Genomic DNA, 15533 nt, shown 5'->3' with positions numbered 1-15533 from the left:
ACCAAGAAGGCAGTGTAAGGATCTTAAGTTTTACTAACGTTTATTTTATTTTAAATCTTTACTATCACTTCTTATTTTCTACTTCCGGCCAGAATTATAAGCGTGAAGGAGTTTATGCAAAGTTGTCTGGCGAACGCCAAGTATTTAAGTGTGGCCTTTTTGCCAAGCAGAAGAGAGGAAGCCGTGAGTTCGAAGCAGGCCGCTTACCTTAGAAGTTACGCAGTTGCTACTTTGCCTTCCAGGCCAGAGGTTTTAATCCTCTTGATAAATTAAACGTATTGTAGTGTTCACAGTCTCTGTGCTACATACGCTTCCTGTTATCATAAGGCCAATCTTATTCTAAAGTTAAATTAGAGTTTAGTTTTATTTTGATATCTTTTAAGTTAGACCCCGAGTGGAGGGTCATTGTATTCCGAAGTACGGAAGTCATTGTATATAAAGAAAAAAATAAAGGGTTTTGTATACCCTTCGTCTGTATCCTGTCTACTTACTACAATTAGTGAACATAGCTTTAGTAAGCTCTCTGTTCTAGTCAGGTCATTGTATGTTTCCGAAGAAGGTAAGAAGAAACATTGAACCTGATAGTGGCGCCCGACGAAGAATAACCATGGCCGAGTTTCAAGAAGAACCTGTGCTGCCTGCAGAAACAGCTCAGAATCCAGAAATGCCAGCTGCCGCCCTGGAAGGATTTGGGTATATTGTCCAGACCATGCGCGCTTCGATGAAACCAGAAGCAACGTTTAATGGACACTCACAGGTAACCAGTTTTTTGGAAAAATTGGATGACCACTTCATGCTCTACCCCGTGCACGAGTTTCAAAAAGTTACCTTAGCTACCAGCGCTTTGAGGGGCCAAGCGCTTAACTGGTTCAAATGTATCGGCAGAAGTCTCTTGGGTCAAGCAGGAAGTCCCACCTATACCTACGAAAATTTCAAGACTGCCCTACTAAAAGCCTTCCCTGTTGTAAGGGATCGTGCGAAATTAGAAACAGAACTTTTCAGTATATATCAACAAAGAATGGAAAACCTCTCCAGGTTTATTTTAAGAAAAATTCACGTTTTCAAGCTCTTGTATGGAAACCGTCCGGATCCTGAAATAATTCAAGTGATTTTGCCGAGGTTACTACCCCAAGTGCAAGACTTTATTGAATTGAGAAATCCGACTACACTGGAAAAATTATTTGAGCTAGCAATCCAGTTTGAAAGTAGAAGAACGGCGGACGTCGAAAGAAGACGCCAATATCAACAGCGAAACCAATTTGGTACGCCAAGACTACAGCAAACTCAAGCACATGGCTACGGAGAAAAAGCGAATCAGTGGGCAAGGAAACCCGAGCATTCAAAAACAGCCGGCGAACGTCGACAGTTCAATAGCAACCCAGGAAAAAAGTCTCAAGGCCAGTGGAGAAAGAAGGAAAGCACCGAAAGAAAAAATAATTTAAACTAAAACGGATTTCTGCTGACGAGAGGGTGCGGAAATCCGAAGGCCACGAAAACCCCTCTTCCTACAAGTTAAATACAGTAATGGTGAAAAATTTAACTCTTCCGAAGATTGAAGTCTTGGTAAATAATATCCCGGCCACCGCACTCCTGGATACCGGCGCGCAGTGTTCCTGTGTGGCAGAAGTCTTTTTTAGAAAGTATTTTCGCAAATACCGCATATATAATGCGGATAATACAACAGTATTAGCGGCGCAAGGAGAACAATGTAAGTGCGTAGGTAAAGTACCTTTGTACATCCGTATCAAGGACGAACAAGTAAAGGTGATGTTTTTTATAGTAAAGAATTTGCAAGCACACTTAATACTAGGAATAGACTTTCTTTCAGACGCACAAGCTACACTGGATTTTAATGAAGCGTCTCTTAAGCTGACGATGAAGCCAGTGCGTGTAGAAAAGGTTGAACCGCCAAGGGTAAATCTCGACCACCTGCCTAATGACGAGCAAGATAGAATCCGACAAGTGGTAAGTGAATTTGCTTCCTTATTTAGTGATATTCCAGGATTTACCCAGGTTACTAACCATAGTATTGACACCGGAGATGCATTGCCGGTTCGTCAAAAACCATACCGGTATGATAAGAATAAGGAAAAAATTATAGAATGGCATATTACCGATATGCTACGTAAAAAGATCGTAACGCCTATCTCAAGTAGTTATGCTAGTCCGGTGGTTTTATGTAAGAAAAATAATGATTATCCTTTGGAGCATCCAAAAAGGTGGAGATTCGCTATTGATTACCGTAAATTAAATTCCATAACGAAATATCCGGTATATCCGTTACCGATTATAGAAGAAATTTTAAGGAACATAAAATCAACCAAATTTATGACAACTTTAGACTTAACGAATGGTTATTTTCAAATAGGGATCAGGCCTGAGGACGTGCCTAAGACTGCTTTTATAACCAAGTCTGGCACTTATGCATTTTTGCGAATGCCGTTTGGCCTTTCAGGCGCCCCAGCAACATTTCAGCGATGCATGGACATTGTGTTAAGACCTGTTCTCGGAAAGTCCACATTTATCTATTTAGACGATATCATTATTACTAGTGATAATCTAGACCAACATGTACAGGATTTAAGACAGGTGTTTTCTTTATTAAATGAGGCCGGTCTAAAAGTTAATGTCAAAAAATGCAAATTTGCAGCCCCTGAATTAAAATATTTAGGTTACAAAATATCGCAAAAAGGGATCGAGACAGATGAATCAAAAATAATCGCGGTACAAAAGTATCCCACTCCAAACACGGCAAAGAAGCTCTCTTCTTTTCTAGGACTTTGTTCATATTATAGGTCCTTTATAAAAGATTTTGCGGCTATCGCTGAGCCATTGTTAAAATTAAAAAGGAAAAAGGCAAGATTCTCGTGGACGGCCGAAGCCAATAGTGCTTTCGAAAAATTAAAACAAGCATTAACGCAAGCCCCTGTGTTGAAATTTCCTGAAAAGGATGAAAATTTAGAAATTTCAGCGGATGCTTCGGATTATGCGGTAGGAGCGGTACTTTCGCAAAATCAGCAGCCAGTAGCATTTTTTAGCCGAACTTTAAATCAAACACAAAGAAACTATTCCGCGACCGAGAGAGAGGCACTTGCAGTTCTGTTAGCAGTGCAAAAGTTCCGAGTCTATTTTGGAAAGGCGCCGATAACAGTATATTCTGATCATGCGGCGGTAACTAGATTGTACTCTGGAAAAAATTTATCCCCAAGGTTAATAAGATGGGCACTCAAGCTGCAAGAATATAATCTGGTAATCAAGCATACCCCCGGAAAGGAAAATATCGTAGCAGATGCCCTGTCACGAATTAAATTAGACGAACAGGGTAATACCGTAAAAGTTGCAATGCTGACAGCGTGTACAATAAATTCCCGAGAAACTGTAATAACCGAACTGGGTAAGGATCCTGAGTTTGGAAGTATTTATGAGTATTTGAAGGATCCTGAAAATTTTAGCCACCAAGATATTGTGGCGATAAGAAATAGGGCGGCCCATTACGAACTAATAGATGGTCTATTATTTTATACAAAAACTACGAATTCCAACAACGAATTTCGACCTGTTATCCCAGCTAGTCTTAGATTAAATATCCTGCAAGAGCTCCATGACAGCCCTTTAGCTTCTCATGCTGGTATTCGAAAAACTACTCAACGCGTACGCGAGGCAGTCTACTTTCCTGAACTGCAAAAGTTAACAAGGGCGTATGTCCAGTCCTGCCCAACATGTCAAGCCGTTAATTATATTAATTTCCGCCCGGCCGGGTTTCTAAATAGTATTAAATCCGAATTTCCAAATGAAATAATCGGTATCGATTTATTGGGCCCTTTCCCAAAAAGTCAGTTAAACAAAAGTCGCTATCTCCTTGTTATAGTTGATCATTTTAGTAAATGGACCGAAATTGTTCCCTTAAAACGAGCCTCCGCGAAATTAGTTACCGATTCTATTTTAAATAAATATATTTTAAAATACGGGGCGCCCCTAAAAGTTATATCGGATAATGGTCCTCAATTTGTAAGTAATATATTTGAAGACATGTGCCAAAAACTGGGCATACGTCATTTAAAAATGGTCCCGTATCGGCCGCAATCAAATATAGCGGAACGGGTCAATAGAAATATAGTGAAAATTATTCGTAGTTATGTTAAAAATTTTCATAAAAGCTGGGATAACTATGTCAATGAATTTGCTTTCGCCCTTAGGACCGCAAAACATGATACAACGGGCAAAACTCCTGCTGAGTTATTTCTAGGCAGAAAGATTATAACACCGTTAGATAAATTATTTTATGTGCAACAAAGAGCCCCAGAATTTAAAATGGGTGATATAGAAAAACTAATTAAGGAAGCAAAGAAGAATACGGAAGTAGCACAAAGAAAACAGAAGCTCTATTATGATTTGAAACGACGGGGAGTAACTTATAAAGTAGGGGATGAAGTACTAAAAATTAAGCATTCACTTTCTCCAGCACCAGAAGATAAAACTGCCAAATTTTTCCCACGCTTTGAAGGACCATATGTTATAGAAAAAATAACTCACGCTGTTGTAGTATTAAAGGCAAGAAATGGCGAAACCTGTTCCGCAAACATTGACCAGATAAAACCATTCTATGACCGTAATAAAATGCAAATCTTTTCAGATCTTTTGCAGGATCCGGTACGGCAGACACCGCAGGTACAAGTTCCAGAGGTGGGAAAACGACAAGTACAAGGGCAAGCCAATGAGAGACAGAAGCAAGTGAAAAGAAAATTGCCCCGCGGAAAAATTGAAGGTACAAAGAAAAAGAAGTCGTTCCACCGTCCAAAAAACAGAGTTCACGAACACCCCCAGAATGAAGAAGGGAGAAGGACGACGTATGTGGAAAAGACCGGGAGAAAGGACGGCAACTATAACCCGGCTGTGAAACGGAAGATTGACTCATCCGACAGAACTCTCCGCAGCAAAAGTCGCCGAACTGCGGAAGGGCCATCAGCGGCGGAGGAAAAAGTACAAGAAAAATTTGAACGGCCAACAACGAGGTCCAAGCAGGATCACGACAGAAGTTTCCCGGTTCCACCAAGACCAGCTGCCTTCAAGCGGCCAAGACCACAAGCAGAGGACAGAAGGAAGATGTTCAAGGGTGGCCGTAGTGGTGAAAAACGGAAGCTTCCAGAGGAAAGCACTGAAGGGCGAGCCCGTACAAGAAGGAGGATCAACCAAGCAACGGTCTGCAGCACCTTTAAAGACTGGGCCCAGAAAAGGATGTCTGAATATTACAAAGATAAGTAAAATTTTGTGTTACTTTACAAACTTAAGTTAATCTTTCATTCTTACTGCAAGTGGCAGATTTGAAGAAGTTTTACCTCATGCGAGGTCTACCTTTATCGCCAAAAGGGCGAGAAATGAGTTGTGACCGATTTTCTTATTATGTTTTTCAATTACTCGCGCGTAAAACTAAAGTTGATGTATAATAGCGTTGTATAAAGACTTAAATATTGTAAAAAGTTATTATATAAATTTTATTTAAAACATTCTAACAAGAAAGAAGTTTTAGTCTGAAAGACTTTTTGAAATGTAGTATTATTTCAATGTAGAAAGAATTGACACTTGCTTTGAAAAGAATAGAAGTTAACAATGTACTACTAATGTATGTTTTCAAATGTGTAAAATTAACGGCATCTTGATATGTTCTTGTATACATGTGAACTGTTATTTTGAATGTTTAGAAATAACGTGATATGGTAAAAGTGAAAGTAATGTTAAAAAATTTTTGTTATTCGTGTGACTGTAAAGATTAAATCATGCTGAATATGTGTTAAAGGTTGAATGATGTAGTTAGGCTCTCTGACGCTACACTTTAGAGTTAGCCACTTTCAGAATAGTACCTCAGGGTCTAGAGTTGAAATTAGGGTGTGTTAAGAGGTCTCGTATGTTGAATTTTAACACGTTAGTGTTTTGATTGTAGGAGGAAGTGTTGAACACATAGACAGAAACACATTCGTGTTTGGTGTTTTTACAACACATGTCAGAGAGCACGGGGAGAGATAATTAAAATAGTCATGAATGAAATAAGAATGTTAAGAAAAGTATATTCTATATGTTATTTACAATGTCATTCTGTAACATTTCATTAAACTAGTTTTCCTTCCAGATCTCTGGAAGGAACCAGAATTGAATAAAGCTCCTGTTTTGATGCAGTACAGATGAAAAAGAAAAAAGATTGTTGTATATTCCGGGAGCTGCTATTGTAACAAATTTCTTTCTTTTAAAATTTTCTAGTTTCTAGCTAAGTTATGTTTGTAAAAGTTTGGCCTCGCGTTAGTTTCTAGAGCTAAAAGTTTTCAACAAGGTCGTTTTAGACCTCAGTTTCAAACTAATTAACTCTGGCGGGAAGTATGTAAGGATCTTAAGTTTTACTAACGTTTATTTTATTTTAAATCTTTACTATCACTTCTTATTTTCTACTTCCGGCCAGAATTATAAGCGTGAAGGAGTTTATGCAAAGTTGTCTGGCGAACGCCAAGTATTTAAGTGTGGCCTTTTTGCCAAGCAGAAGAGAGGAAGCCGTGAGTTCGAAGCAGGCCGCTTACCTTAGAAGTTACGCAGTTGCTACTTTGCCTTCCAGGCCAGAGGTTTTAATCCTCTTGATAAATTAAACGTATTGTAGTGTTCACAGTCTCTGTGCTACATACGCTTCCTGTTATTATAAGGCCAATCTTATTCTAAAGTTAAATTAGAGTTTAGTTTTATTTTGATATCTTTTAAGTTAGACCCCGAGTGGAGGGTCATTGTATTCCGAAGTACGGAAGTCATTGTATATAAAGAAAAAAATAAAGGGTTTTGTATACCCTTCGTCTGTATCCTGTCTACTTACTACAATTAGTGAACATAGCTTTAGTAAGCTCTCTGTTCTAGTCAGGTCATTGTATGTTTCCGAAGAAGGTAAGAAGAAACATTGAACCTGATAGCAGAAGAAATACGTTATAAGATCTTACCCTATATGTGAATAGGTGTAGGAAATTATAACATTTTATGCGCGATTTCACATATTGCTTGGCGCAAATGCTCTGCAATACTTCATGAAAGCATGTATTTTGTGCATTTATATTTTACAAATGAATTTAACTAGTAATGTTTATATACTACTATAGCAGCTACGCTACCAGCCTTCGTCTGGCTTTTAAATGTACCGCAAAAATGCCAAATGTTAAATTTAAAAACTGCGCAGAAATTTACTCTGCAGAAAACTTCCGAAAAAAAAAAAAAAAAAAAAAAAACACAAATTTTTAAAATATATATTACATATAAAAAAAATTAACCAACTTTCCGTTCAAGGAAAAAAATCATGCAAAACTTTTCAATATCTTACAAACAATGAAATAAGACAAAATAACATGAAAGAAACTCAAAAAACAAAAATTCCGCGCAAAATTTTACTCTGCAGAACAACTTTGTAAAAAATAAATCAATAAAAATGTATTATATATATACAAAAATGACAATGAAATATGCCAATCTCTTAAAAACAGTGACATAAGAAATGCGATGAAAATTTGTTGCCAAACCCATATTTCTAAAAGAATGAAACCATTCAAAATGATGCGATTTCACCAAAAATCTATCAGTAACAATAAGAAAGGAAAATTGTTCTCAAACTCACATTTTGAAAGATGTGAGATGTGAGAAGTGTACTCGGAAGCTTCATTTAAAAAAATTTTAAAAAATACAAAATATATCATTTATTACTCGCAGCGCGAACGAAAGACACACACACACAGACAGACTTTTTCTTTTATTACATATAGAGATATATCTCTACATATAATAAAAGAAAATGTCTGTCTGTGTATGTGTCTTTCGTTCGCGCTGCGCGTAAGCTAATAGACCCACGGCTACGAAATTTGGTGCATAGGTGCATCTAGACAAGAGCCAGTGCACCTCGAAGGGATTTTTTCGAAATTCGAATTCGAATTTTTTTATTATTATTATTATTTTTTTAATTTTATGTTTTGTGACGAAATCGCGTCATTTTGAAACATAAAGGGCTAGAGGAAAGCGAGATTTTACTCTACGCAGTCCATTTTCACATCGTCATGAAACGTAGGCACTTAGCTATATTACGAACTTAAAATAAATTTCGTGTTTCAATAAATCGATTAAATACGAGTTAATTTAACAAAGTGAGCTTAACACCTTTTCAACGGGATTTTTTCTAAAAAGTTTACTTTCAAAAATGTACAGTTTATTTTTCTTTGATTTTTGGACACGTTAAGCTTTCATCCTTGCGACTGCTTTTACAAAAAGAATTTTGGAAAAATGAGAATATTTAGTATTTTTTTTTTTAAATTTAAATGAAGCTTCCGTGTACACTTCTCACATCTCTAAAAATGGGATTTTGGCAATAATTTTCCTGTCTTATTGTTGTTGATAGATTTTTGACGAAATCGCATCATTTTGAATAGTTTCATTCTTTTAGAAATATGGGTTTGGCAACAATGTTTCATCGTATTTCTTATGTCACTGTTTTTAAGAGATTGGCATATTTCATTGTCATTTTTGTATATATATAATACATTTTTATAGATTTTTTTTATAAAGTTGTTCTGCAGAGTAAAATTCTGAGCGGAATTTTATGTTTTTTGAGTTGCTTTCATGTTGTTTTTTGCTTATTTCGTTGTTTGTAAGATATTGAAAAGTTTTGTATGATTTTTTTCCTTCAACGGAAAGTTGCTTAATTTTTTTATTAGGATAATTAATATTTGTATTAAGGGATATAGTTTATTTCATTGTATTCAGAAAAAGAATCATTCAAACTATAGAATAAAAAACAGTTTAAAAAATTTTAATTTTATTGTAGAATTTTAATATAATTTTTTATGTAATTAAGGTGGTGGTTAAGAAGGGGGATATAAATTACGCTTTAACAAATGTTTAATGCACATATCATGCAATCAGTTTGCTAAAAATTCAAGATGATACATCAGGGCCGTATGCAAGGGAGGGTTGGAATCTTAACAAAGAGAAAAACGTTGGAAGAACTTACGCGGCCATCGGTCCCAGGTGTGTCTTTTAAGCATTTTTCCGGTACGTTTAAAAGCCAGACGAAGGGTTTAAAAGCGGCTAGTATGTTATATAATATAATATAAATGTTTTATAGAATATTCAGTAGAATAATAAGATGTCAAAGACAACAGTTATATTATGCATGAGAAAATGGAAAGAAACGAAACTCTGAAGCTAATAAGACACATTTTTTTAACATTCTGGAAAATTATAAATATTTTTCATTTCGAAAGAAAATAACAAACTAAAATTATGTAACCATTGTATTGAAATACATTAGTAGCTGAAGGAACCATGTTTCTTTCAATCATGATAATACGTTGGACCTCATTCATTTTTCCTCCAACAATCTGAAATCGATCGACTCCATGTACGGAGATACAGTGTCATATCATAAGTATAATGCAATATTTTATTGTTGCTGCAATACAATATAGTTTAAATCTTTCACTATAAATACGTCGTACAAATGTGACTTCTTTACTGAGTGTAAAAGAAAGTGCTGTTTCATCACTCCATATACAACTTTACGCCATTGATTCATAGATTATCCTACTTGATCAAGTGCCCTTTATATAAATCTTCGTTTTTCTTCAATGAGAGGTTTATTTCATAAACTTAACAACTCCTAAGACCTTTTCATTTAATCTCCGATTTAGAGTCCAAGGAGACATCAACTGAACAACTTATCCTCTACTTACATATCAGTTTTTCACAACTATGAAAACTATCTTTTAAAGGGAAGAAATGAAAGACTTGATCATTTTGTTTCAGACGTTTTTTTGATCTTCCCTTTTTGCACTGATTTTCCAAATTCCAAGTTTAATTAAAGTTATTAATCATCTAATAATTGTTGAATGATGATGACCAGATTTCTTAGCAATCTTAACGCAAATAGTCCTTTATTCTGCAATGCAATAACAACTTTGTCCAGTTTGAAACTTCAATAATCATGAATACCAAAGTATGCAATAATATCTCATTGAATTTATGTCTGGCTCAGCTGAGCTCCTTTGGCTGGAAAAGGAGGATCTATATCGATAAGTAGAAATAAGCAATTGAATGTTTTGTACTGCTAGTGTATTTTAAAAGAAATGGTATTTAGTACTGCTACAGAAGGGACAACAGATGAACTTTCTGTTGTCAGAAAGTATAGATTTTTAAAAATATACTTTTACTCTAAATTTTTAAAAAGGTACTTTTATATTTTTAAATTGAAATAAAGAAAAGGGCTAAACCTAATTCCACTTAAATTAAGTAATTTATTATTTTTTGATTATGCGTGAATATTTTGTAATTTTCTAAGCGATTAATTATTAGAATTATTTTATTGATTTTAGTTTAATTATATTTATACCGACCTTTTCCATTTGTTCAAGAAGGGCTTCATTCAGAGGCGCCGTTCTCTTGTCGATGATGCAAAGTTGGAAACAGCTAAAAATAAAGAAGCGCAAGAAGCCTGGATTAAGGAGCTAAAAACTACTGAAACCCAAAATTTCGATCTCACGGAAGAAGAAGTGAGTATTGAGAAATCTCTTAAAGTTTCTTTACTTCTTGTAGATTGCGTAACTAAATTAGTTTTTTTTTTAATTTGCATTTCAGATTCTACTTTTAAGCCAATTACCAGATGAGAATTCCAGCGACAGAAAATTGACTAGTCTGGTGTTCTCAGTTCCCGATGGCCTATCTTCCCTTCCTGGCATACTCAAGTGGATAGAAGTAAGCCTGCCGTAAAATCAGATTGTCTGAAACAACATAAAAAAGTGTAATACTACTGATCTTTATTTCCACTTCCCTTATTGCATTTGGCTTTGTAGCAAAATTATGCTTTGCATTTCAAAGAGATTTTGTGGATAAATATTTCTTAATTAGTAGCTGGTTGCATAAATTTGATTCCAGTCTCAGAATTGAATCAAATGACTAATTTTCAGACTGAAAATTTGGTTACGTGACATCATTCAGCAAGAATGTATGAAACTTAAATTTCTATATCGGCTACATAGATTAAAATTATTAGTGAGAAATAAATAAAGAAAAACACTCTTTCATCCGGAATTGAAGTTTCTCTGCTTTTCTTCAGAGAATGTTTTTGAAATCATCTAGCATTGCAAATATTTGTGGAACCAATTTTTTATATTATTGATTTTTTAATAGTCCCTGAAGGACTATTGTCTTCGTTCTGCGATTTTGCGTTGAATCACTATTAAAGTCCAAATAAATGATGGATTTCAGCGGTAAAATAAGTAAAATAAAGTTACTTCAGGCATGAAAAGTTTATTATTCATTTTTGGGCAAATTTCATAATTGTTAATGCAGCACTAAAACCAGCGGCAAACTTCTCTGCTGGAGATTTGGTGCCACGGATCTTTTGAATATGTGAGATAATACTTCCTAAGAAATTCTTAATATCTGGATCTTGAAGCCATTCTAAAGCTTCTCTGGTTTCTTCTGGCGGGAAAGTCTCTTCTTGAGTTTTTCACTATATTTTGCTTTCGAAATGATATTTTCAGTTATTTCTTCGGTTCTTAAAGTTTGCGGGAAATCGGCAGAAGAGGGAATAGGTATTGCAGGAGCTGTAAGCTTTGGAGGATTTATCTTTCCCTCGAAACGTTTTTTATATTCGGGACATCCACGATACGAACAAACAGGGGCTTCGGAACAAAATAAACAGGTCAGTTTTTCTTCAGGTTTTAGAGTACATAATTGACTTCTATAATGTTTACCACATTTGAAGCAGCGTTCAGGATTATGACATAAGTGTTGAGAGTGTCCAAACTCTTGGAATCCAAAACATTGTATAATCCTTTTCTTCGGGTTGTAATTCTCTCTTTTAACATTCATACTGAACATATTGTTCAGTTTGTGTAGTGTGTAGCCAAGTTCCGTTTTCTTTAATTCAAGGAGAAATATCGGCAATTTTTCATGATTATTCTTCACACTGCGGGTGAATTGTTTCATTTCTAAGATGGGAAAATTTCGTCTTTCCAGATCTTAATGGATGGTTTCTTCTTTCACAGTTTGTGGTAAATGAATGGTTTCTTCTTTCTAGTTTCTAGTTTGTGGTAAATTCTTCAGTATAACTTTGAGTGGTTTTTTGCTAGGAATTTGAAAAGTGTGAAATGGAATTTTGTTCTCTTGTAGAAGTTTGGTAGCGTTACGATAATCATGTATGTTCTTAATGTTGACATATAATAATTTCGCTTTCATATCAACTTCAATTTCTTCGATACAAATTTGAGTAAGGAGTTCGTGTACTTCCAGACAATCAATAGTGTTCTGTTGATTGTCTGGAACTGTTCGACGGGTGGATTTCAGCTTCGGTAGACGCCTCGGTAGGTCGAGGTTTTTCATTATTTTTCAGTTTCGAATCTATTGTTTTGGGGAATTTCTTTAGCCTCTTTAGAAGAATGTGGTTTCGCTTTCTTTTTGAGGGTTATCAAATTTTTCGAATTTATTTTCATTTTCGTTTTCATTTTCATTATTAATTTCTTTTCTAGTTTCTGCTTGAAGTGTTCTTAATTTTTCGTAATCTTTTGGGCTACGCATTTTAATGTCAGCCATGTTTTCTTCCATAGTTTTGCCGGTTAGTCTCCAATAATTGTGTCAAATCCTTTATCTTGTGCCTCTTTCGTGTAAAAGGACATTTTTTTGCGTTCTTGAAGGTAACACTGCAGGTTGAAATTGTCAGAATCAGAAGTAATCGTAAACAAATTTAAGTTTAAAACGCTAGAGCTTTCACCTCTGTGTTGACCGCCTACTTGACTGGGTCAACGTCGATGAATGAATGAATGGATACTCTCAACTAGTTCATCCGTGGGGAAACTTTTGTCTAGGGATCCCAGTAAATATCAATTAAACACAGTAACATTAAGACATTAAGAAGTTAACACAGTTTGTTTAGTCTCTTGCTAAAATTCAGTATCCTTGGATTCACGAAATGTTCTGCAAAGGCAGATCTTTCCATCGATTTGAAACGCAACTGGTGAGGTCAAGCTACTCATAATTATTGACCATCTAGCATCATAATTATTGGCCATCTAGCATCCTAATTTTCAACCCAAGAGAGGGGCATAATTATATGCTATACATTTATCGGGATTACTCTGGCTGAAGATTGGTTCTATATAATGAATGTAACATTTCACAGGCCTCACGCTAATATTTGCTGAAATCCTAGTATTGAATTCCGATGTTGCTTGAAGCAAAGTTAAGCTCCCATCACGTGAAGTGATTCTTGCCAGCTGATGCTGGCAGTTACTGCTTGACTTTTTTATGGCCAGATTTTTGTCATAAGTTAAAAATGCTGTGAAATTCCTGTAGTTACGATACATTCTTTAAACAGTAACATGAGAAAATCCAAACTTTGGTTCTACTTTCAAAATTCTAAGACCCATCTCATGAGCTCCAAGTATTACACAAGATTATAAATTGTTTAAATAGTAAAAACGACTGATAAATACTAGCTTTCATACTTCCTTGGATTGCTAGCTAGCTTCCATGACTTCCTTGGATTCATGGAATGTTCTGCAAAGACAGATCTTTCCATCGATTTGAAACGCAACTGGTGAGGTCAAGCCACTCATAATTATTGAGCATCTAGCATCCTAATTTTCAACCCAAGAGAGGGGCATAATTATATGCTATACATTCATCGGGATTACTAAAAACTTCTAATTTCGAAATTCTAAGGCCCATCTCACGAGATCCAAGTATTACACAACATTATAAATTGTTTAAATAGTAAAACCGACTGATAAATACTAGCGTGTTTGTCAAGACGGAAACAATTCTAAAAATGCCTTTCATTTTAATCACTAGGCGCTTTATCTCATTCCGCAAAAGCCTTTCCTTTTATTCACTGGAAACCGTAACGTGTGTAGTTAGTGTTAGTATGTATTCTACATAGTACATCTGCATCTTACTTGGCATTGTACAATAAAAAATCAAAGTTCTGGTATAGAATCTTCTTTTATTATGTTTAAAGTGTTCATTACGTCAAACTGCTATAAAAAAATCTATAGAACCTGAAATAGCAACACTTTGAGAACTAGCAACAAGCTAAGCCGCTAAAACTCTTATGTTCCGTACAGTAGTCAAACTTTCTATGACTGGTAGCGAAATTTGACATAACATGGCGTAAAGGACCAGTATTTAAGAAAGACTGACATCAATGCCTATAAAGTGAAAAAAACTGGCTAATTAAGTTTTTATTCTCTCTCTTTCTCTCCCCCCCCTTTTTTTTGTTATATGTGCATACTTTTAACTTGTTTCTATCTAGTGCTGTGGAGGCCATATTCAGCACCTTGAGACAAGACGCTCGAGAAAAGTAAACTCCTCTTTCGACATCTTAGTAAAGTTAGTTCTTCGGAGAAAAGGTTTGCTGAATCTCATCAAGAACGTCCGACAGAATGATGCAGCAGCCATTTCCATAGTTTCTGACGATAGGTTGCATTTTAAAGGTACCTTAGCTCTCTTTTATGATTAGAAACTCTTTTCCTGTACTTTATATGAAAATAGCTTATAATTTTTAATATTATAGAGTCTAATAATTACATACGAAATGAAATATTGGTATTAAGAAAGTCCGGCCAAGCCGACGAGATTTTAAGACTAAAATTGAATGAAATCTGATTTAACCCTTTAAAGTAGTCTCATACATTTTTGCACCTGTTCCTCGGATAAGCAAATGCTTTAACATGTGCTCTACAATTGAATTAGCAGTCGTCAAGCACCTTCTATGAAGTTTAATTCGGGGAAAACAGAAGGTTTATTATCAAAACTCTATTCCCATGTATATTAGCTATATGGAACAAGTATCAGTTTATCGGTCACCTGACTTGCTTAGCGACATATAGTAATGAATTACGAAGAGATTTTACCAGCAATATACCTACTCTTCTGGATTATCTAAATATTTTTTATTAGAAATTTTTTCCTCAAACTCTTGCTGCACAAATCAGTCTTTTTTCGATCATAATTTATTGTTTGAAAATGAATTTTTATCTTTGTGTAAAGCGGCGTGTCCATATTTATACCAGATCTTAACTCTGATTCCTTCTGTTAGGGATTTTTTTCTTCAAGAGATGGTTTTGAATTCTTTATATTCCGCACAGCATTCGAATTCCTTAGTATTCATTAATGCATATAGAATGAGAAAAATGAATGAAACATAACTCACTTTTAAAAAACTAAATATTATATAAACAGATAGGCGTAATTTTTAATAACTGATTCTGTCAGTTCATTGAAATTCTAGAAATACTAATCTTGGCCTTCCCTAGTTCCCCTAATGATTGATCGTTAGTTGAAAATTGATTCCTCTTCAATCAGTTAAACCGTATTGAATCAAGACTGATTGATCCGTACAGTAACTAAGAGTAGGGTAAGCTTTCTAAACTTAATAATCAAATGAGGAATTCTAAATGTTTAGCATAATTTGAATATCTCAAATGCAAATATTCATAATATGAATATTTCAGATATTTATGTGTGCGCGA

At 35.1% G+C, this 15533-nt stretch overlaps 1 protein-coding gene across 2 annotated transcripts in view; it reads left to right on the top strand.

Annotated features, from left to right (window-relative positions):
• The window catches only part of LOC118183488 (tyrosine 3-monooxygenase-like), a 125300-nt gene that overhangs the window by 9663 nt on the left and 100104 nt on the right, over positions 1–15533 (top strand). For both annotated transcript variants that reach the window (XM_085817346.1, XM_085817347.1), the window contains exons 2-4: positions 10419–10553; positions 10639–10755; positions 14315–14495. In XM_085817346.1, the coding sequence (XP_085673472.1) occupies positions 10419–10553; positions 10639–10755; positions 14315–14495 (433 nt within the window). The remainder of the gene's footprint in view (positions 1–10418; positions 10554–10638; positions 10756–14314; positions 14496–15533) is intronic.

The sequence above is a fragment of the Stegodyphus dumicola genome, chromosome 5, assembly GCF_044657685.1.
Source record: "Stegodyphus dumicola isolate Sdum_Otavi_A_Nest chromosome 5, ASM4465768v1".
In the NCBI taxonomy this organism is placed as follows: Eukaryota; Metazoa; Arthropoda; class Arachnida; order Araneae; family Eresidae; genus Stegodyphus; species Stegodyphus dumicola.
The sequence above is the reverse complement of the archived record's forward strand: the minus strand, read 5'-3'. Positions and strand labels throughout refer to the sequence as shown.